Source organism: Rhineura floridana, chromosome 18, assembly GCF_030035675.1.
Source record: "Rhineura floridana isolate rRhiFlo1 chromosome 18, rRhiFlo1.hap2, whole genome shotgun sequence".
NCBI classification, from domain to species: Eukaryota; Metazoa; Chordata; class Lepidosauria; order Squamata; family Rhineuridae; genus Rhineura; species Rhineura floridana.
This window is the reverse complement of record NC_084497.1, coordinates 26,582,830-26,606,738: the sequence shown is the minus strand read 5'-3', so window position 1 is coordinate 26,606,738 and position 23,909 is coordinate 26,582,830. Positions and strand designations below refer to the sequence as shown.

The 23,909-nt window shown below is 43.4% G+C and overlaps 1 protein-coding gene across 1 annotated transcript in view; it reads left to right on the top strand.

The window, feature by feature from the left end:
* Nucleotides 1-10,564: 10,564 nt before the first annotated feature.
* MMEL1 (membrane metalloendopeptidase like 1) overlaps nucleotides 10,565-23,909 on the top strand; it is a 33,560-nt gene continuing 20,215 nt past the window's right edge. The window contains exons 1-6 of the mRNA XM_061600871.1: nucleotides 10,565-11,016; nucleotides 11,187-11,350; nucleotides 16,946-17,005; nucleotides 17,604-17,765; nucleotides 21,773-21,853; nucleotides 22,801-22,896. Coding sequence (XP_061456855.1) covers nucleotides 10,967-11,016; nucleotides 11,187-11,350; nucleotides 16,946-17,005; nucleotides 17,604-17,765; nucleotides 21,773-21,853; nucleotides 22,801-22,896 — 613 coding nt within the window. The 5' untranslated portion in view covers nucleotides 10,565-10,966. The remainder of the gene's footprint in view (nucleotides 11,017-11,186; nucleotides 11,351-16,945; nucleotides 17,006-17,603; nucleotides 17,766-21,772; nucleotides 21,854-22,800; nucleotides 22,897-23,909) is intronic.

The following is a 23,909-nucleotide window of genomic DNA, read 5'->3' as shown; positions in this document are numbered from 1 at the left end:
TTTGTTCAAGAGGGTTGCTGGAGGCTTTCGTTTAGTCTCCATTGTTAAGTTAACCAAGTGGATACACATTTCCTAGACTAATGCACAGACAAGAATGCAGTTACGCTTTTCACACTCCTCCCAATGTTATGATAAAGTTCTCAGAAAATGTACCAAATGGCATAGTTTAGGGTATGATGTGTACCAACATGCACATTTTAGGGTAAAGACATACAAAACTGTGTATTTTGTAAAATAAAACATGTTGAAAAATAATGCAAATTTTGTGCTTTTTTAAAAAAAAATGCAGATTGGTGCAGAAATAGGATGGAATGGACATATGAATGAACACATTCAAAACTGATGTAGAGTGAAACAGACTGATCCCTCCCTCCCTATTATTCAGAGTTTTGGTTCTGGAAACCTTCACAAACACATTTTTCTTTCTTTTTGCTCTTAAAGACAAGAAAATGCATCCAGAGATGCCTCCTGTTGTACAGCAATCAAGCTGAATTTTCATGTCTGCTTTTAATCATGAACAGCTGTTTGCTAGATTCTGTTCATATAACAAAATAATTCTGTCCAAAGTTGTGAAATTATATCTATATCTATATGCAGTGGAGGCTGGAGACTCTGGTGTCAGCGGGGCAGTGAATCCATTCCAGGTTTTAGTCTGAACTCTCAAGGAACTGTCCAAAGTGCTTAAACCTATTCCTATAAACTTGAAAGTTGGAGCTAGACAGATATGAAGAACTGAAAGACAGGAAGAAGGTGAGTTTTTTAAAAAAAATGGGTGAATATGGTATTTTTAGAACTATATATGGCTGCAGTCCCTATACATATTTATCTCGGAGTAAGACTGACCCAATTCAATTGGACTTGCTTTTGAATAGACATTTATAGAAGTGATAGGATCTATTTCCATAATTGTTTTCTATTCTTGATCTTCTGAAGTAGAAATTTAATCAAGGATATGCTGATCCTATCTATCTATCTATCTATCTATCTATCTATCTATCTATCTATCTATCTATCTATCTATCTATCTATCTATCTATCTATCTATCTATCTATCTATCTATCTATCTATCTATCTATCTATCTATCTATCTATCGCACCATAAAGGAAATAGGATACAGCAAAATAGGGGGGCTCTTCTATTTTATGGGTAGTGAAATTATGCAGGGGAGAATTTGCCAAATGAAGAACATAAGAAGAGCCTGCTGGATCAAGTCAATGGCCCATCTAGTCCAGCATCCTGTTCCTTCAGTGGCCAGCCAGATGCCCATTGGGAAGCCCCTAAGCGGGATCTGAGTGCAGGAGCACTCTCCCCTCCTGCTGGTATTTGGAAACATACTGCCTTCGACCATGGAGGGAGAGCATAGCCATCATGGCTAGTGGGACTTCCTTCAAGTCGATCCCGACTTATGGCTACCCTATGAATAAGGATTTCATGGCAAGAGGTATTCAGAGGGGGTTTATCATTCCAGCTGGCCAGGGCCTGCTCAGCTTGCCACAGATGCACAAGCCAGCCCTTCCTTTTCCGCAACTGCCAGTTGGGGGGCAACGGGGCTCCTTGGGACTCTGCAGCTTGCCCACGGCTGCACAGGTGGCAGGGCACGTAACCACTGAGCCACTCACTGTGGGGTGATCTTTAGCTGGCCCTTGACACCCAGGAGACACGTGCGGGGATTTGAACTCACAGACTCTGGACTCCCAGCCAGGCTCTCCTCCCCACTGTGCTATAGCCACCAATAGCCTTATCCTCCACGTGTTTATCTAACCCTCTTCTAAAGCCATCCAAGTTGATGGCCATCATTCTGTGGTAGGTTAGGCTGAGAGACAGTGACTGAGCTTCACAGCTGAGCGGGGATAGAGTCTGGTGCTCTAACCACTACACCACACTGGCTCTCATCCCGATTTCTCTCTCTGTGTCTTAAAACATGGCACCCCAGACCTAGGCATAGTACTCTAGATGAGGTCAAGGTAGTGCAGACTAAAGTGGAGCAATTACTACCTATTGCTTGGCAACTACCACTCCCTTTTCGCACAGCTGAAAATTGCATTAGTGATTACATCTGTGGATTCCTACAGGCACTTAGAAAATAACCTAATTAGGATCACTTGTTCCAGCTAGAGAAAGCTTGGGCTTCTGTTTCCCGAATTAAAGGGCTGTCAATTGCAGCAACTCTAGGCCACGGCAAGCTGAAGATACTGCTTGCAAAATACCTGGGGACACTTGACTCTAAGCAGATGCCTCCCAAATCATCTGTTGGAGCACAGAAGTGTCTAAAGTAACAACCACCACCACCAGCAAAACAGAAGCATGAGTATCATATCCATCTTTCAACTGATGAAAAAAGAGAGGCACATTTGCTAAGGAGACAAAGCTGACAGTTGTTAATTTGACACCAATTGTTCAGAACAGAAGAATAAAGAAGCAATTAAAAGGGAGGAGATGATATGGTGGAATCACTGACATTTGGGAGGGGGGAATATGATGTGTCTCGTTATGTTAGTCAATCATATTTTCTTCCCCAAACTTCAGCAGTGAAACTTTTAAACGGAATGCCTGTCACTTCAAGAGTGTGGGCACGGAGGGATGGAAATCGGAATGTGTGTTTTGGAAGAAAGTGTTCTGAGGTCTTTCGCTGGCAATCAGGAGATATAATTATCTACTGGCATACCCCTAACATGAGGTCTTTTTGCGCAGAATTTGCTTGATTTTGGAAGGAGGATTGATACAACCAGTCAGGGATCCCAGCGCAACTGAGAAAGGTAGGAGGATACTCGAGTTATACAGCTCACTCCTATGCAAAAGTAAGGCCCATCAAGCTGAGCAGGGCTTACTTCTATGTAAGTATGCATTGCAGGGTGAGATTCCTTTAGGATATAGCACCGGGGTGGGAAACCATTTTCATCCCGAGGGCCACATTCAGTTCTGGACAAATGTTTCCAGGGCCACACGCAAGTGGTAAGTGAGGTCCGGGGCAGAGCAATGAATATGGATGCTACCTTGGTATAGTAGGCTCGTCTCGACACACACTCACTCACCTCTCTCTCTCTCCTCCATCCAAGCAAGTAAGAGGTATGATCAGAGTTCAAGGGCAGATTCTAGCCGGGCAAAAACACTTTTGGACAGTGCAAAGCAGGGATGGTGAGGGTTGCGGCCTGAGTGGAAAGAATGCAGTCGGGGAAGGAACATGGTCTGAGGAGAGTCCTACGAGCCAGACAGTGAGGCCTGGAGGGCCAGCTTTGACCTCTGGGCCTGTGGCTCTTCATCCCTCATGCACATAAACCTTCACATACAGATGGGATCCATTGGCCAGGGCTGGTTCAAAAGCATTCTGTCAACCTAGAAGGCACATATCAGGTTGAGTTCATTCTTTGTCTGCTAACTGCTGCTTTTTACCAATCCTTTTTCCCCCTCACCCAAAAATTGATATTAATATTGATAGTTTGAAAGGCAATAGGGAAAAATGAAACACCAATAAAATTATCATCCTTAATATTGATATATTAGAGACAGATTTTTTTTAAAAAAAAACACATTTTCAAAAACAGCTGCAGAAAATCACTCCATAAATCCAATCCACAAAACAATAGAGAATAAGTGAAGGAATAAAAAAAAAATGGGTACCAAATCTGGATTAGGTGGGATTCTAGCACATATTTTCTGTTCGATTTGTGAAATTTGCATATTCTTTTGTCTTCTTTCTTTCTACCATGAGGTTTCCTTTCTTTCTTTATAATAATTCTGGTTTTGGACTTTGATAGTTTTTCAGCCACTTTTGGTGTTTTTATATACAACAGCTTCCACAAGGTTGGGCACCCTTGATTTGGTAGCCATATTGCATCAGTCTGGGTATACATCTCCTTTCTGTTGTTGCTGTTCAGTTCTGCCTGTCATTGGCTCTGGTGCCACCTGCTGTTGGGCTGCCTGTCGTCCGCCCCCCACCCCCAGTGTTCCTTGCCTTATCAAGTTCTCAGGATGACTTTCAGTCAAATGGTGCCTTTTCCTGGCATGTCAAGGATGCCCACTGTTTTTGCCTTGCCACAGTCACCAATAACTTCATTTTAAAAAAAAATTCCTTGGGAGTATATAAGGACGCAGTTTTAAAGCTGGCAAGCAGATGTTTCTGTTTTAATGACAGCTCATCTAAAAGCCATTTTGTTTTACTACCATCTCCCCGGGCAAGATTGGAAGCTGTGCCATGGTTCGCTTTGCCTGCACATCGAGCAATTTCCAATTTGCCAAGGTTCTGTGGAGCCGGCATCCTCATTAATTTAATGTGTTATGCAAAATTACCACTGGCATCCCAGACTGACTTTTCGGAGGCATGGCTCCTTAATCACATTTTAGCTCAACCAGTCTGCATCAGAACCTGCCAGTTAGCAAAGCCATTCATCAATGCCATCTCAAATAAAGCAGCTTTTTATTTCTAGAGGCTCGGCTCTCAGGAGTCCAGAGGGGTCTCATAAACCCGCAGGTGTCAAAAAAAGAAAAGGCAGAGGAGACCCTCTTTGCAGCCTAAACTTGCAGAGGTTGCTGTTGCTTACCAGAAGGAGGAAGGGCAAGGTCAGCGCTGTGCAAACTAGCGAACTAAACAAGAAAAGTAGAGGGGGGGCTTCTGGGTAATCAACAACAAGCCAACTCCTGGGAAGATAGCACAGTGGTTCCACCCCACCTGGCGTGCCTCTTCTGCCTCACTGCCTTGGCGTGGGTGCACACACACCCCTCACAAGCTACCTCTGGCCCATTTGCCTCATTTGGAGAGCTCCTCCCAATTCTATTTTTCTTTGCGTTTTTACCACCCAAACAATTTGTTCACATCAGCAAACATGGGCACATCTCGGCTCACCCTACTCCGGGTCATATATGAACCAGTTAAAAACTCCAGGTTCCCGTAACTGACCCACATCGTAACCTCCTCCCATTGTGAGAACTGCCATTTGTCCCTACTCTCTGCATCTTCTTCTTCTTTAACCAGTTACTGATCCACAAGAGGACCTGTCCTATTATCACATGGCTGCTAAACTTGCTCAGGAGTCTTTGGCAAGGGACTGTACAGAAAGCTTTTCGAAGATCCAAGTTACACAATATCTGCTGAATCATTTCAGGGAAGGTGGAGCTTGTGACTGAGACAGGGCTACTGCCCCTATATAAGGCTCAGTCGAAAGTGGGCTGTTGTTGAAGCAATGTTAGAGTTTTGTTGTATTTAGCATGTAGGCTGAGTGGTGGCCTTGGGTGAGGTCAGTGCTTGCATCATAAAAGGTTGCTCCCTAAATCCTGCCCCAACCAAAAGGTGAGTTAGCTGTATTTTGTGGTGATTGTAGCTTCCTTAGAAGTCAGCTGAGAAGCTCCATGTGGGATGTATTCTAAGAACCAAGGCTGGCTCCAGAGCTGAGGGGGGTTTCAGCAAAGTACTACCCTGATGTCTCCCTGCCCCACAACATTAGTGGGTTCTGATGGGTCTGCTTTGTGGTGGCTGAGCTGTGATAAGTACCGGGCAGCTTGGGTCCTCTTACAATTACCCACAATGCCAAAAAGTGATGCTAATTTAAGGCATGTAAATGGATGGTGACTCTCAGGCCCAGGTATCAGGAGTGGCCTTACTCCTAAGCAGGCCATCTAGGCAGTGGGCCCTGGCGGGTGCCCAACAATACCACCTGCTGACCCCAGGCTCCCAATTCTCTAACCTGAGTTGTGTTTGATGAATGAACTACGGTGAAGCAGATCTAGTGCATCTGTGAAGGCTGCAAACTACCACAAAGACAGGGCATGGAAACATAGGAAGCTGCCTTCTACGGAGTCAGACCATTGGCCCATCTAGCTCAGTGTTATCTGCACTGACTGGCAGTGGCTCTCCAGGGTTTCAGGCAGAGAGTGTCTCCCAACACTAACTGGAGATGCTGGGGACTGAAGACGGGGCCTTCTGCATGCAAGCCAGATGCTCTACCAGTGAGCTACAGTCCTTCCTGAAATGCAAGTGGATACCATAAATGTCACCTCTGTGCTTTCTAAGGGAGGAGCCTGTCTCCTCCCATCATCTCAAGCACGTGTGGGGAGGCTTCTCCATATGCTCTGGAGGCATTGTGATTCGGCTTCTCCATTTTAGACCAAGTTTGTCAAACCAGACACTCTAAGCGGAGAAGGCTTTTTTCTTATTTTCTTAAGAAATAACATACAGCATACCAATATTTAAGACATCAGCATCCCATTTCAGTTTTACTCAGCTTCTCATTTTCCCAATCTTCACACTTCGACATCTTTTTGTGATTTTTTAAAAAAAACAAAACTCCTCATGAAAATTCACCAGCATCTGTGCATTTTTCCTAAAATATACATTTTTGTATGCAACTTTGCCTAATATTCATATTTTTTAAAAGCAATTCCCCTAAAATAATGCATTTCAGTATGTTATTTTCACTTGCTATATGCATTTTTATGGACATTATACCCCAGTATACGCATTTCTGTACACTTTACTTAGCTGGAGAACCGCATTGCAAAATTCAGAGAAGCACAAATTTTGAAGGATGGTTGCATTTACTTATTTATTTTATTTATTTTATTTTATTCGATTTATACACCGCCCACAGCCCAAGGGCTCTCAGGGCGGTGCACAACATGGATAAATACAATAAAATCACAAGAACAGCAAAATATACATTATTAAACAAGTAAACAACCTGATATAGATTAAAAACACAAATAGATTAAAATTATTTTCAGTTTGGTTGTTTGGGCAATTGTGAATTAGGTAAGTCTGCCTTTAAATGGGAACTGAATCTAATTTCTCCCCCATCATTCACCAGAATACACCCGTTGTCCTGCCTAAAATTACCGCTCAAAAAGGTCAGACAGAAAACCCTCAGGGTCTAGCAATGGCTCTCCAGGATTTCAGTCAGGGGGCATTCACAGGTCTACCTGAGGATGCCAGGGATTGAACATGGGACTTCCTGCATCTGCTGTGTCACTAACATACACTCCTTCCAAAGATTGACCAATAACTTTCCCCTGTGCACTCTGCCTTTGGACCCTAAGAAATTTATGGGAAGTTGAGAGGGTGTTGATAAGGAGAGTTCTCTACACCATAGGTTGCAACTAGATTTCACCACAAGTGAAATCTGAAACAAATTTGGGGATTCTTCCCCATAAGAAACATCTGAAGATCTTCAAGGGACGTAAAATACTTGTTCAACCTGAGGGCCCATGAAATATCTGAGGAAGGTGACTGATTTTTGTAGTAGTAGTGGTAGGAGGAGGAGCGGCAAGGCATTTTTAAGTAACAGTTGTGTGTCCAAATGGACACCCAGCCCTAGCTTTTGGACACCCTGTGGACCCAAATGGAAACATAACATTCAATCAATGAACCAAGAACAAATTGGAAGCTACTGAAACACTGACTACAGGTATGAAATTTTAATGAAATTGAAGAGAAACAGCAGAACATAGGGGCACAGCAGTTCTCCATGTCTTCGTTCTTGGTCCCCTAAGAATTCTGCTACCGCAGGGCATAGGCTATAAGCAGGCATTTTTCATTTTTCATTTGCTTTTTAATTCAAGTATTTACTGGTGGGTGGGCAGGTTAGTACAAATTTTGCTAGGCTAGTCATTTGTATAAATGCATTTCCAAGGCTGTATTCACTTCCTGTTTGTTTTTGAAGTTTGAGCTGCTTTCGCCTCAGTCTAAACATCAGGACTTCTACATGGTAGAGAAGCTTTCACGTGCAAGCCATATGAATGATAAAAAAATGACACCAGTAACAATTCCGTAAAAAAAAAATGCCCTGAGTGGTAGTATTGGGATGGAGGATGTTTAGATTTTTCTTGACTTTGGATTTCTACTAGAAACATATACAAATAAATGATATTTCTAGGTTCTCCCCACACACACACTCCTCCTCCTCCTCTTAGTTTTCTGCTGCTTCAATGCAACACCTCACAGAATAAATTATAAAACATTTTTCTTCCCTTTTAATTAACAATCGGGTCCTGTATATTTATTATTATTAAAAAGCACCAAACCTGCTGAAGAATTCTGCTAACAATGCAAACAGACACGCCTGCCATGTCTGATTGGGAGATCTGTCTTGGAAAGGACGATTATTTATTTATTTATTTATTTATTTATTTATTGCACTTTTAAACCACCCTTTAGCAACAGGCTCTCAGGGCGGTGTACAACAGATTCCTAACCTTTTTTTATTCCAGCGCTCCTGAATAATCTCTTTGCAGTGGACTGTAATTCATTGGCCATGCCAGAGCACCTGTGAGCCAGCATGGGTGAGGAAGGCAGCAAGCCAGATGTCGCTTCCATGATTTCCCCACCCAAAGGGTAAATTTACAAAAGAAACATATTTCCTACCAGAGGACTTTTGTGGCAAATCGATAACCCAAATGGCGTCTGTGCTGATCTTGTCACTGTTTCTGGAAAGGGGAGATTTTTGAAAGCGACAGGTAAGAATGCTCCATGTCTTAAAAATTATGTTTGTATATGCATGGGTTCTTGTGCATGGTCAGCTGGGTCGCTAGACTTTGGAAGCCTAAGAAGAGGGTTTTAAAAAATGCTTCTGAGTGCCAGTTGCTGGGAATCGCAGGTCAGGAGAGTATTGTTTTGCCTAGGTCCTCCCATTGGGCTTTCAGGCCTCCCATTGGGATATCTGTTTGGTGTCTGTGAGAGCAGGTTGCTCAACTAGATGGGCCTTTGCCATGATCCAGTAGGATGTTTTTTATATAAGCTGTATCTAACTTAGTCCTGCTCTGAATAAACCCATTGAAATTAATGGGCAGAAGTTAGTCACAGCCATTAATTTTAATGGGTCTGCTCTGTGTAAGACTATCACTGGGTGCAACTCTATGTTCTTAAGCACCTTTTGAGAATTCTCTCTTTTTTTCTGCTTCTTTGGAAAATTGTACCTTTAGGATAGTGAACCCACTCTGCCCCCTGAATCGTGCGGCTTTCAAATGAATCTGAGACAGGTTTCCCATTGGAAATTTTCACATTTCATTGAATGCCAGGATTGGATAATTGTGAGGAAGTGTTTTCCTTGACATCTTCTGAGTCAGCCAATGTCAGGCGACGGATCATATCTTTCAAGCTGTCTGAGAAGCAGAGGGGCCCCGGGCTCCCCCTTCTTGAAGACTGAAGCAAAAGCCATTGTGTAAATTCAGAGACACCTGTCTGGCGATCAGGGTGGAGAGCAGAAAATCCCCATTATAGCATCTAAGGTTTAAAGAAGGCCCAAGGCAGCTTTCTGCATGCCTGTGATGGGTGGACTGAGCCAAAGGCAAAAGGGTACAGAGGAATGTAATGTGACAGCTACCTTTGTACAGTAGACTCGTTTCTCTAAGCACGCTCGAGGGATGGTTGAGGACTTCGAAACAGTTCGCATTTCAAGCAGAATTTATCAAATCCGCAATTTCTAAAACAATATGAGAACCGAAACACAGCCACCCCTAGAAATTTGCGCTTCTCTGAATTTTGCAATGCAGTTTGCCGATCAAAGAATGTTTACCAAAATGCATAGGTTAGGGGAAAGTGTGCATAAGATGAATATATGGATGAAAATAACATACACAAATGCATTATATGATGAGGAATTGCTTGCAAAGATGTGCACTTTAGTTGAAACTGCCTACAAAAAAGTGTTAGAAATTCTCACTAAAATGCTGAAGAATTTTCATTTCTTCTTTTTTTAAAAAAACCCCAAATTGTTGCAGAAATGTGGAGAACTGAATTTAAGATCTGAAAAATGACAAACAGAGAGAACTAAGGTTGAAGGAACTTTCCATGCCTAATGCCCTCTCACGTCCCTCTCGAACCTCCATCAGGGCAAACCGGAAGCATTATCAGAGGGCACGGATGCCAGCCAGCAAAGGAGGCTGCAAAGCAAGGCCTGCAAGGCAGTGTGGCCGAGATGGGAATAAGGCACTAGGAGAGTCCCAGGGGCCAAACAGGGAGCCCCGGGGGCCACATTTGGTCCCCAGGCTTGAGGTCCTCCATCCCTGTTCTAATCCTCTCTTCCAACCTCTGCCTCGTGGCCTTTGGCAAAAGTGCAAAGCATCCTTTCCGCAGATCTCCTTGCATGATGCTTCAAGGCCAGATAAATAAGCATTGCTGGTAATTTTGGAAGAAGATGAAAGACACTAGTTCTTGCTGTTGTCGTTGTTTGTTTTTCAAGCCAACGGACATTTGCTGCTCTTTTTGTTGCCTCTGACAAGACCGAGGGAAATGAATGATGGTCCTTGGCTGGCTGGCATCCCCCCCTCCCTCCCCGCTCCAGATCTCTGTAGCGTTGTAGTCACGGACACTTCTCCCAACAGCAGCCTGACTGATAGAACAGTCGGATTGCCTAGAGATGGGCAAGATCACATCCATTCGCTAGCAAGAGAGACACAGCGCGTGCTCAGCAGACACTGCTTCTGCTGCTCAGCTATTTATGTGCAAAAAAAAGCAAGCTTCCTCCCTCCCTCTCTCTCTCTCTCTCTGTGCACCTCCTCCTCTGGCTCATTTGCTGGAAAGCAGCAGCAGCAGCAGCAAGGCTGAGCTGAGAAGTTTGTGACATGGACTCGGAGAGCCTGAGGGGCTTCAAGTTGGAACCCTCCATGCCCCAGCAATCTGGCTACTCATCCAAAGCCCTGCTGGGCTCCCACGCTGCTGTGCCTTCTGCCAGGGGGAAGCCAAGCGCAGTGATGCTTCTAGGACCTGGTGCAATGTGGTTTGGCTTCCCTGCGTTTTAGCCAAAGTTGATGGGATTATCTGAGGGTTGTTTTCTCTCCTTCCTTGCCGTGAGAAGATCCCAATTAACACGTGAAGAAGTGAACGAGGGGATTATCTGAATCCGCCCACTTTGCTGGGGTCAAGAAGGCTCTCCTTCCCAAGCACCAAAGGCGAGGTCTCTCTTTTGGATGTAGGTTTGCATGGGAGAGATCACCCCCACCATCCCTGTTGATCAAAGCTCACTCTGCAACAACAGGAGATGGAGAAGGAGGTTGTGAAATCTGTGGATAACCAAATGGATAAATACATGTAATTATTTCCGGGTCTCTTTTTTTATTTTGGCCGTTTTCTCTCTAACTGTTTTTTGTTCTGCATTTACACTCTTGTCCCACCTGCTTTCTGTTGTTCCAATGGTTTCTGGATTTTTAATACCTAAGAGAGGGACACGTGCTTAATCCTTTTGTCCCCTTCTCCCATAGAGTGACCATAATGGGGAAGTCAGAAAGCCAAATGGATATTGTGGAAAAATCTACCAGATCTGGGCAGAAGTCCTGGAGCTTGGTAGCTGTCGGCCTGTCTGTCCTGCTAGTCCTCATGACCTGTGCTGTGGTCACCCTTGTAATTCTGTACTCGCACAGCAGAGGTAAGAGAACTACAGTTAACTTAAGGTGGATTCTCTATCTCTTTAATGGCAAATCTATGTTTATCATCTGCGGTGCTTTTTAAAAAGCAACTATATGGACAAGAACTAGCTGGCATTTTGCAGGGAGGGTGTTTGTAAGATCTCTTCTCCTAAGGTGGTTTTTGTTTTTAAAATAAAGAAATGTGCCTTAACCAACCAGAACCCTACCTGTAGTTTTTTAAGTTCAAGAGGCAAATCTCAACTTGAAAGGAATTAAAACTGAGAAAAGAGCCCTTGTGTATTCAAGGACTGTCCCTGCAGTACTTAACAGTGGATTAAAAATAACCCCAGATTTCAGGCAAAAAAAGATAGCTTTTATTGCCTGATGTAATGCAGTGGATTAAATGTTGAGGGTGGTCTCCGTCCAAGTGTTGGAGAGTAGACCCAATGAAATGTTCACCCATTTCAGTAGTTCTCCTTTGAGTAGGAGTAACCTGGGGATCAAACTGTTGCGTTTGGACATGGAACACCTAGGATTAAATACTCCTGCACAGAGTCTACTAACTAGGGAGCTCTAGGCTCTGAGAAAATTGCTGTATGTTGCATATACATGCATAGGACCCTGCCTTATACTGAGTCAGACCTTTGGTCCATCAGTATTGCCTGCACTGACTGGCAGCTCCTCTCCAGGGTTTCAGGCAAGATTCTCTCTCAGCCTGAACTGGAGATCAAACCGGGGGGCCTCTTGCGGGCCAAACTGGTGCTCTGCCAGTGAGCTACTGCCCTCCTCTGTTTCGCACAGACACACGCATGCACACACGTGCCAATTTAAGATGGAGAGAAAATAACTGAAAAAGTTGGGGGGGGTAGAAATAGTTTGAAATAGCAACCCCAGTTAACAATATTGAGAAGCTGGCCTGCGTTAACAAGAACCCAGATTCACAACACTTGGTAGTCACTGAAAGGTCCGTTCACACCTGGCTCTGTTGAAGGATTCTCCTTATGCAATGAGGCACGAGGCATTCTGATAGTAGGTAGTAGATAGTTATCTGAATGCAGACAGTCGGGGCTCTGCTAAGCTGAACGCTCTCTTGCAGAGGGTGCAACAAGCGTGTGTGCTGTGATTTTGTCTCTTTTGCAGAAGCTCAAAATGCAGCCTGTCGCTGGAAGAGCGAGTTTTCAAAGAACACCCACACAGAGTTGGGAGGAGGGAAAGAAAGACACACTGTATTTATTCTGCCTTTTGAAAGCTTCTTTGAGAGGTGCTGGTGTGAGGCATTGGCGGGGGGGGGATAGAAAGGGAGAGATAAAGTAATGCCTGAGCATTTTGCCTCCAGGATTATAAAATCATAAATGGTTTTGTTGATGATGGAAAAACCTTGTCCACTTCACTTCTCTCAGTGTCTCATTTTTCCAGCCTGAAATTTGATTCTCTCCATTTCTGCAGTAATTTTAATTTTTTTTAAAAAACCACAATCCTCATAAACATTCTTTGGCCTTTTAGTATGAATTTTCTCCTAGTAAACACAGCTTTGCATGCAGCTTGAGTTAAAACTGGGTACATAAAAATGAATATGTCCATGAAAACAGCTAGCAAAATGCCTTATATGAGGAGAAATGGCTTGTAAAATGTTAATTTTTACAAGCCATTTCTCCTCATACGTTACTTTAATGAACATATTCATTTTTATATATCATTCCCCCCTAATATATGCATTTTGTAAACTTTGGTTGGGTGAAGTTTGAAGGGTGGCTGTTTTTCAATTCTCATATTGTTTTGGAAAGTACGAATGTGACAAATTCGGCTTTGAATGAGAACTGAGTCCAATGGTGATGATTCAATGTTACTTGCTTGTTACCCAAAGGTATCCAAACAACTTACATTAATGACGTAAATATAAATACATAGAACCATAGAACAGAGCAAAATATCCCATGACAGCCATGGGCAACCCACTAAAACTAAAGCATAATCTCAGTCTAGCATATATATATATATATTGGGGGGGGAAGTGGATAGAGAGAAGTTTCCCCCCTCTTTTCATAATACAGGGAGTCCAACATTTGATGAAATTGACTTGGCAAGAGATTTTTGGGCAGACAAAAGAATTTTATTTCATGTCTCACTTTTACCGCGAGAAGATTTATGCCTGAGGGGCAGGGACCCTTTCTTGAGACTGAGGGCCCCATTCATACCCAGTCAGGCCATTGGTCTATCTAGCTTAGTACTGTTGACACTGACCAGCAGCGGCTCCCCAAGATTTCAGAAAGGGAGTCTTTCGTAGCCCTACCTAGAGATGCCAGGGATGGAACCTGGGACCTTTTGCGTGCAAAGCTCCACCACTGAGCTGTGCTCCTTTCCTTTAAAGGAAAAGTAAGATTCTAGTCCTCGTGGTTCCAAATGAGGAGCTGTTTAAACATAGGGATCTGCTTCCTACAGAAGATCCCTGCTGGATTAGGTCAAAGGCCCATTTAGTCCATCAGATGGTTCTCACAGTGGCCAACCAGATGCCTCTGGGAAGCTTCCAAGCAGGACCTGAGTGCAACAGCAAGTCTCCCCTCCTCCTCTTTCCAACAAATGGTATTCAGAAGCATGCTGCCTCCAACAGTGAAGGTAGAACACAGCTATAGCCATCGTGGCTAGTAGCTATGAACAGCTTTATAATCCTCCATGAATTTGTGTAATCCTCTTTTCAAGCCCTCCAAGTTGGTGGCCACTGCAACCTCTCGTTATTGCCAAATCCATTTTGATTTAGTCCCTTCGCTGAAGTTATTCAGGATGAGTGGAAGGTTAGGCCAGGACAAATCATTGTGAAAATAGGCTCTTAGATGAGGTAAGCTTCTGTCACAATGAGTAAAAATAGTGGACTGTGTGATGTGTGTATTTCCAAATATAAGAAAAACAAATCTCACCCAGTGGCAACTTTTATATAAAAATGTTCATGTGATCAGTGTCAGTAAAATCCTCCAAGTGTGTGACATTCAGGAACATTGTGGAAAGTTTACACATTTATATCCATTCCCTATGGTGGAAGTATCCTGAGGGTTCATGGTCCCAATGCTTTTCCACCTACCTAGAAACACAAGAAGAGCCTGCTGGATCAGGCCAGTGGCTCATCTAGTCCAGCATCCTGTTCTCACAGTGGACAACCAAATGCTTATGGGAGCACCCCAAGCAGGGCACAAGAGCACTCTCCCCTCCTGGGGTTTCCATCAACTGGTATTTGGAAGCACACCTTCTCCAACTATGGGTACAGAGCATAGCCATCAGGGTTAGTAGTCATTGATAGCCTCATCCTCCATGAACCTGTCTAATCCTCTTTTAAAGCCACCCAACCTGGTGGCCAATAAGGGCTCCTGAAACCAAAGGAGCCGATCAAGCAAGTGTTAGTTCACAGAAGTTTTTGGTGAGGAGTGGAGGGTGGAAATCCTAAGGAACTGTCTTCTGCTTGCTGGGAAAAAATAATACGGTTGAGCTGACTTGACAGAAAGTCAAGGACTTTCTCAAGTACATCTCAAGTTTTGAGTCTGATGATACCATGATACTTCCAAAATTGCAAACTGAGGCCAGGGGCCAAGTGCGATCCTCCAGGTCTCTGTATTTGGATCACAGGATTCTCCCCAGGTTGCAGTCTCTCACAGAGGCCACACCATCTTTGGGGTGTGTTTTTCCCCCTGACTGGACTGTGCCCTTGAACTGTGATAATGCCTCTTGGTTATCTGGATGAAGAGATTGGGGTGAGTGTGTTGCTGTACATAGGTATGTGTTGCATCCATTGTTCTGCCCACTTATCTGTCTGGTCCCTTCCAGCAACTGTATACAGTCCATGGAAGGTTGCCCACCAAGGAATGCAGCCCTTCAACTGAGAGAGGTCCCTCACCCCTGCTTTAAGGTGATAATCCAACAGACATTGAGCAGAGAACAGAACACTGAACTGTTGAATATATACCCATCATTACAAGATTAAGAGGTCCTACCAATAGCGTCCTGTCCAAAGTCCCCACCAAATCTTGGAGCCATCAGTGATGAAGATGCTAGAGACACCATTAACACAATGGTAAACTCCAGAGGTGCCAACAGGGCTGGCTCCAGGCATGCGGGGGCCCTTGGGCATCAGCTTGCCCTGGCCCTCCCCGGTGGGTATGGGTGTGTGCACACGCACCCCATGCCCCCCACGGCCCCCCTACCTGTCTAGTCTTTACCATTGCCCTTAATGAAGATGGCGGCCGCAGTTTCCCTAAGGGGAATGAAGCCTCCACCACCATCTTTGTTGATGGCACACGTGCGTGCTACGCGTGCACATCTCTGCCATCAACTAAGATGGCGGCAGCAGCTTCAGTACCTTAGGGAAGCTGCGGCCACCATCTTCATTAAGGGCAATGCTAAAAAGCCGGCTGACAGGTAAGTGGGGGTGTGGGGGGGGCTCGGATCGCGGAAGGGGAGTGGAGGGCCCCTCAGGGCCCCCTCAGGGGCTCCTGTAGTTCTGGGGCCCTTGGGCCAGTGCCCAACCTGGCCGCCCTTTAGAACCAGCCCTGGGTGCCAATAACTGTTGAGGTTGGTGGCAGTCTGCCTCTGAATGCCATTTGCTGGGACTTGCAAGTGGGGACAGTGCTCTTGCGCTCAGGTCCTGTTTGTGGACTTTCTATTAGGGCATCTGGTTGGCCACTGTGAAGACAGTGTATTGGACTAGATGAGCCTGTGGTCTGATCCAGACAGGGCTCTTCTTGTATTCTTATTTATTGAATTCCAGCCAAAGAGAACAATTCTCACGATGGGGTTTAGTGGGAAGTGCAAGGATGATTTGGACCATGACTGGGAAGCATCTCCAGATATATTGCTATTTATACGACGATACTTATTTCTCTTAACGTTTACCATGAAGCCTTCAGAGAAAAGATGGTTACGGCCAACAAACTGTCACACAAGAGACATTACCCAATCACTCTTCCCGTTTGTGCAACAGCCTGTTATGTACATTAGCTGAATAGAAATGTTTTGGGGTTTTTAGGTCAAAATACGCATAGGTTGATTCATTGAGCAAACAAGCAGATATTGAAAGGTGGAATAACAACAAGTGCTTGGCCACTTGAACAGAACACTTGAACAGAAGCGAGAATACTCCGCAAATATTTTTGAAGTATGCTCACTGTCGAAAGGAGGCCAACAGGCAGTTAACTTTGGATGGTTTAAAATAACATGTTGGGGTCCCAAGGCCATAGCAGTCAGGCAATTATGTAATGGTGATGAAGGCCTTTCCAACCATCTATACTCCAAGGTTTCCCTGGGAACAGAGTAATCTATGGAACAGCTATTGAAGGCAGTCCATTTCCATTTTCAATATTTTCAATGTTAGAGGCAGATTTTTTTAAAAAATCACTAAATAAAAATCGAATCAGCAATGACAGAGGATAAGCGAATTCATGGAAAATTCAGCACCAAATCCAGATTGGGAAGGATTCTAGCACATGCCCAACCCCAGAATAGACCATCCTCAGCTGGCCAATTTGAATGGCATCTGTTCCAAGAGTACATCTTCTGAAAACTTGGTGCAAGGAATTTTGTACAATCCCCCATGAATGGTGTGTGTGTGTGATAACCCTTTGTTTCATCCACAGATATACAGTATGGTGCCAGTCCAGAGAACATATGTACCACGCATGGATGTGTAACTGCAGGTAATAATGATCTTCCCTAAATCATTCTTTTTAGGCAACAATCTCAGTCCCTCTTCCCAGGGAACTCTGGGAATTGTAGCTCTATGAATGCAAGAGGGGTCTTCTAACAACTCTCAGCACCCTTAACAAACTATAGTTCCCAGGATTCTTTGGGGGCAGCCATGACTTTGGGGAAGGACCATAGTTCAGTGGCTGAGCATCTGCCTTGCATGCAGAAGGTTCCAAGTTCAGTTCCCAAGGGCATCTCCAGGTAGGGTGGGGAAAGGCTCCTGCCTAAAACCCCTGAGAGCTGCTGCCAGTCAGTGTAGATAATACTGAGCTAGATAGAGCAATGGTCTGACTCAATATAAGGCAATGTCCTAATTTCCTGTAACTGTTTAAAGTGGTACAATACTGCTTTAAATGTATAGTGCAGATGGGACCTTACTCTTGAGTAGGCATGTGTAGGGATGGACCCCTGCACAAACCTATATGTACTTTCCTCAATGCAGTCCTATATGCAACTATCTCTTATCCATGAGTGGTGGATCCCACAAGGGCACTTCCGTGCATTTCTGTCCTGCAACAATTGACACTTCTATGTTTTCACAACCGGTAGCTGCCAGAATAATTCAGTACATGGACCCGACGGCAGAGCCCTGTCAGAATTTCTACCAGTATGCCTGTGGAGGCTGGCTCAATCGGCATGTCATCCCAGAAACCAGCTCCAGATACAGCATCTTTGACACTTTGAGGGATGAACTAGAGATTATTCTCAAAGGTGAGGGTCTTTTTCTGCACTTCTCTTTTTTTTTTTTTTTTTACAATAATTTTTATTCAAATTTTCATAAAACATAGAAAACAAAATCATAAAACATTCAAAGACAAAAAGCAAAACAAAACAAAAATGATTAAACAAAAAAAAATAAAATGTTGACTTCCCATTTGTCACATATCAAATCAGTTATAGGTCTACAATATATAACAATCCTGTCTCTTAAATCATATTATAAAATCACTTTCCTCCAGTAGTTATCTTAATTAATCATCAAATCTCATAAACATTACTTTATTCTTTCCACAAAAAGTCAAAGAGAGGTTTCAATTCTTTAAGAAATATATCTATCAATTTTTCTCCAAATAAACATGTCAATTAATCCATCTCGTTAATAATTATAATAATCTTATTGTCATAATCATAGTCCAAATAAACATTTCGATTAATCCATCTCATCAGAATCTGTTAGGTCCAATAATTTCAATAGCCATTATTCCATTATCCCTATTAGTTCCATCTTCCATCTTCAATAGTCCTGTTAAGTCCAGTAATTTCAGTGTCCAATCTTCCATTATCAGTATTCCATAATAATCTTGCTGTTGTAGCCATAGTCATATAATAAGAGTCTGATGGGAATTTCCTCTATCCCAAATATTTTCTTGCCATCCATTCTGAATAAGTTGCTGAAACATTGTTGTAAATTCATATCTGTGTTCTTCTTTTTTAGAAAATGCACTGGCTCATCTCTTAAGAGTTTTTCCATTGTCACATGACTGCAGTTAATTCCATAGATTTTCTCTATATCAAGCTCCATCACATCATTCCAGTCCAGAAGATTATCCAAGCCATTGATAACTTTATCTCTAATATCTTCATTAATTTCTTCAGAGATAACGTTAAATTCCAAACAGTAGATTTTATTTCTAAAATCCATAAACTCCAGATCTTTTTCCAATTCCACATTTGTTCCAATCTCCAGGGCTTGTATCTTCCCTTTATTTTTTCTTTTCTCATCTCTGATCTCATTCTCCTCTCTCACAGGGTCCCCTATTTCTTTAAACTCCTGCGTCATTTTGCTCAGTTCAATTTTCAGCTCCTTACTACCCTGTCGCAGGGTTTGTTTCGTTATCTCAATCTCATCCATTATTTTCTGAAACATAATTACTTCCAGATTCTCAGCCACTTTCTTGATTGCCATTTTTAAAACCACGAAAACAAAGCAAAACAAAAATAAAGAAGAACCACTTCTTATTTCAGCAACAATTGGGTTAATATTCCAGGCTTGATGACATCACAGTATAAACAGAGCAACCTGCCTTATCTCTCTATGTTCAAGAATGCAAAATAAATTTAGTTCCCAGCATCAAAACAGTTAGTGGCGTCGTGAAGAAGCAGATTCGTCAAAATAAAATAGACCAAAAAGAGAATAGTCCCAGACAATATAATATTCCTCGGAATAGAAATCAGGAATAGAAATCCCTCTTCTGTTTATTATCTTTAGAATGCACTTCCAGGACAGCTTTTTGCGACAGAAACAGAGATAAGCTGTTAATTTTGTGAATAACAGAGAAGAGCTATATCTCACCCAGAAGTTGTCCAAAGCCGATCAATCTGACAAATCTCCTTTTGCTGCAACAATTTAAACCAAGTAAAAAAAATAATAGAAAGAAGGGTGCTTGCCTGTTAGTCCGTTCTCTCTTTCAAGAAAAGATAAACGTATCGCTTAAGCAGATAGAGCTTGTTAGGAAGTCCGTCCAGCATTGTTGGCTGGACCTTATCTCATAAATTAATGAAATCCAGTCCTCCCAACAAAAACAGGCTTTGAGGTTGATCTCTACGTTTCTCCCTGCCCGGGAGAAATTTCATCAGTCAAAAAAAAAATGTTCTGACTGATTTATATCTGAATAAGCTTCTTTTGAGGCGGGAGCCCGTCCCAAAAGCAGGCACAAGCGAAGTCACCCTTCCCGGAAGTCTTTTTCTGCACTTCTCCATTATCCACCTATTTTCCTACTCAAGGGCAGATCTATGCATAATCTAAGCTCTTAAACAGGGCCTTGGATTATGAGGAGCCTCAATGAATCCCATCCCTAATCCAGCATTAGTCTTAATCAAAGTAGACCCATTGAAATTAATAGACCTGTTAGTCATATCTATTAATTTCTATGGGTCTGCTTTGAGTAGAATAAAGGTTTGATACAATCCTATTTGGCAATACTTATATAACACTTTAAAAAAATCTCTACATAAAATGGCACAAAATATTCATTAAAATATAGCAATAAAAACAGACTTTTATTGTCTGGGACAGTCGTACTCAAAACAGACCCATCAAAATGAATGCACCTAAGTTAGTCATGTTCATTACCTTCAATGGGTTTACTCTGAGTAGGACTGGCATTACCTGCAACCCAGTAAACCCTAATAAAATTATGAAATGTTCAGTTTTTTCAATGAAAAAATGAGGAGGAGAATCCTCTATATATAGGAGGGAGAACATTTCATTTTTCTTGGACCTTTGTACCACTTCTTCAACCCTTTACTACTGAACTACATCACTGGGCCCTGCCACCATGTCAGATGTTTGTCTTTCAAGAGCTGACAGGCCATGGTAGCCCAACTCTACACACCATGACATCAGTGCACCCTGCCTGGTGACATCACTATGTCCCCACCCCATGAGTCTCAGACTTTGGGTTGCCAGAATCGTGTCCCCCCCTCAGTTCCTACCTATTTTCACCACTGCCAGCTGACTTCCTCAGGCAAAATGTTAGATTCAGCTGGTGCTAGACATCTTCTGGATCGCGGGCACCAACATGGTGCTACAGATGAGGAAGAAATTTGATTCTGTTTGCATTTAAAGCTGAATTTATAAAAAAAAAAAACCTGTACTTTTCTAAACAATCTGTGAACCAAAACAGAGCCATCCTTCAAATCTGCACTTACCCAAATTTTGCGATGCAGTTGTTCAACCAACCAGTGTTTGCAAAGATGCATATATTAGGGGAAAGTGTGCACAAAAATGAACACATTAATAAAAACAGCATGCAAAAATGCATTAGGAGACTTGCTTGCAAAAATGTATTATTCAAAGCAGTATACAAAAATCTCTGTGTTAGGAAAAGTTCACACAAAAATGCTGAAGAATTTTCATGAGGATTTTTTAGAATAAAAATGTGCAAATTGCTGCAGAAATGTGAAGAACCGAATTTCAGATTGGAAAAAATGAGAAATTGAAAGAACCAAAATAGACAGATCCTTCCATCCCTATGTGACTCGTATGGGCAAAATGGTGCCCTTAGTCTTTGGTGCCCATGAAGCCTTTAATTCCTTCTCACTGCCACCACCGATCATGAGGTCCTCCTCCCCCCGGTCATGAGGTGGTGAGGGCGATTTCCCTCGAAGAGTACATAGTGATGAAGGAAGAAGTTGGGAGAGTGGTGCTCTTTTCCACTTCCTCTTTCAGCTCTAAGTGCTTTTCAAGGCTCAGATTAATGCTACTAGACTTCTACCCAGATTCCTTGAACATGCAAAGTTTGTGTGTCCACTTCCTGTCTCTTGAGGGGTAGGGAGGAGAAGTGGTCAGATGGGGGTGAGTGCTCACACCATTCACTCAAAACTCCAAATATGTCTGGTCCAAAAGTTGGTGAAAAGGCTGTTATACATTAATCCGTGCCCTGTGTAAGTTAGACATCTGTACAGCCACAATGACAGATGGAAAGGAAGACAGAGCTCCTGTACACTCAATAGTTGTTCCAGTGCAGGCGCAGTTTGACAGGTGCAGTGAGAAGCTGCACCCGCTATATTTCCCTTTTCTATAGGTTTATCAAAGCCACTAAAACATCATCTCCTTTGGCGTTCATGGTTTTGCCGGCACTCAAGGTCTGATCCCGTTACAAAACCTGGAGAGCAACCACATGGACTCACTGAGCTGCTACTGTTGCTTGTATAATATGCTACTCCCTTATACCTGCAGGCTGCTATTTCATCCTCACGACCCTTTCTTCCTGCAGGGGTGCTGGAGACACCGGAGCAGGAAGATCGAGAAGCCTTCCAGAAGGCAAAAATGCTTTACAGATCCTGCATGAATGAGAGTGAGTCTCTTCCTCCTCTCTATTCACCCATTTGCTCTGCTCCTTCAGCTGATTACCCCAGTCAGTACTTTTACTGCGTTGAGTGGGAGCCTGTGGTTGGATGTGTCATGTAGAATGAAAAAAAATGCCCGTTTTGCATATTTTGTTGAACACAGGGAAAGGGCATCATTCAGTGGTGGAGCATCTGCTTTTGCATGCAGAAGAAGGTCCCAGGTTCAATCCCCGGCATGGCCAAGTAGGGCTAGAAGGGACTCTCTGTCTGAAACCCTCGAGTGTCTTTTCCCTGGAGAGCTCAGTGGTAGGGCATCTGCCTCGCTGGTAGCATCTGCTGTGCATGTAGAAGACCCCAGGGAGGCGTTCTAGTGCAGCATCCCTCTTTACAGAAGTTAATTAGATGCTTCTGGGAAGCCCATAAGTGTTCAGCGGGAGTTGGAATCCAACAGCTGGAGGCCCATGGATTTTCCTCCTCAGCGTTATTATATATTATAAAAGATACATTGAAAAGAAGAAAGCTGTAACTCAGTGGTAGAGAGCATGCTTTTCATGCCGAACATCCCCAGTTCAACTCCCAGCTCCTTTAGGCAGTGGGAGAGGGAATCTCTGAAACCCTGCAGACCCAGAGCCATTCAGTATAGGCAATCCTGAACTCTGACCAAATAAGGCAGCTGCCTGTGTCTTAAGGGAAGGGCTGTAGCTCACTGGGAGAGCATCCTTCATTCAGAAGGTCCCAGGTTCAGTCACTAGCATCTCTAGGTAGTGCTGGGGTTAACCCCTGTCTGAAACCTTGGAGAGCTACTGCCAGTCAGAATAGACAGTACTGAACTAGATGAACCAATGGTCTATCTACAAAGGCAGCTTCCTGTGTCCATCTTAAGTCTCCTTATCATTAATTTATTTTTCTCCTGTTGCTTCTCTCTCTCTCTTTTTTTTTTCTGTCCCATTTCTAGGCTTTATAGAGCAACACGATTCATTGCCTCTGCTAGAAGTCTTGCGTGTGATTGGAGGTTGGCCGGTGGCTTCCGCAGACTGGAATATCACAAATGGTAACACAGAGGCCGTGCTCATCTTTGAGGAGAGATGCTATATCAGTTGGAATCCCAAATTCTGGTCCATGGACAGGGACGGAGGGTGAAGGCCTCTTGGGGGCCATCATACCCTTCCAACTCTTGTTGTTCCTAGTGGATGGTATTGGGTGCTAGTTGGGGACTTCTAATATGGAACGAACTGTAGCTTCAGTTGCATGCACTCTATTTGCCCATTCAAGTCAATATCAGATCTGGACTTCAGTCCACCGCTCTGTCACTGAAAGACATCCAGCTCCAAGGTATCGATGAAGCAGGAACTAACCACAGGGTTAGGGTTGGGGTTAACCACATTACCTGAATAATTTCATGTTTGTTATTTCTCAGCTTAGATGAACATGGGAAACCCTTAACACAGTGTATGAAACTGAAAGGTCTTACTTGTTAATTACACTCAATGCAATCACCTTATGCCCACTGCCTTATAATAAAAATTATTATTATTATTATTATTATTATTACCCATCCTTTACCATGAAGTCCCAGGGCGGGTTGCAACAATTAAAAAAAAAATACTAAAAATGGTTAAAATGGAATGCAATCAAGAGAACAGGGCGAGTTCATATTCTCTCATTCAAACACACAAGCACACTAGGGGCTGTGCCCTGCTCGTTTCCCTCACCAAGAGCACCCACCCCGCCCCTGTATGGCTGCCTGCCTGTCTCCCTCCTCCAGTCACCTAACAGTTCTCAGAAGTCTTTTGACATGCTGTAGTCTGCAGTGCCACCTGTTGGTAAAGAGGTGCTTCTTCAGCATCTAACAAAAACTCCATAAGGAAGGTGCCAGACACCTCTCTGTGGGGAGGGAATTCTCACAGTGGTTTAACTATCAATCCCTTTCTCCAGGGAACTCTGGGGACTGTAACTCTGTTAGGGGAATAGGGGGTCTCCTAGCAACTCTCAGCACCCTTCACAAGCTACACTTCCCAGGATTCTTTGGGGAAAGCCAGGACTGGAATAAATGTCTGGTGTGGA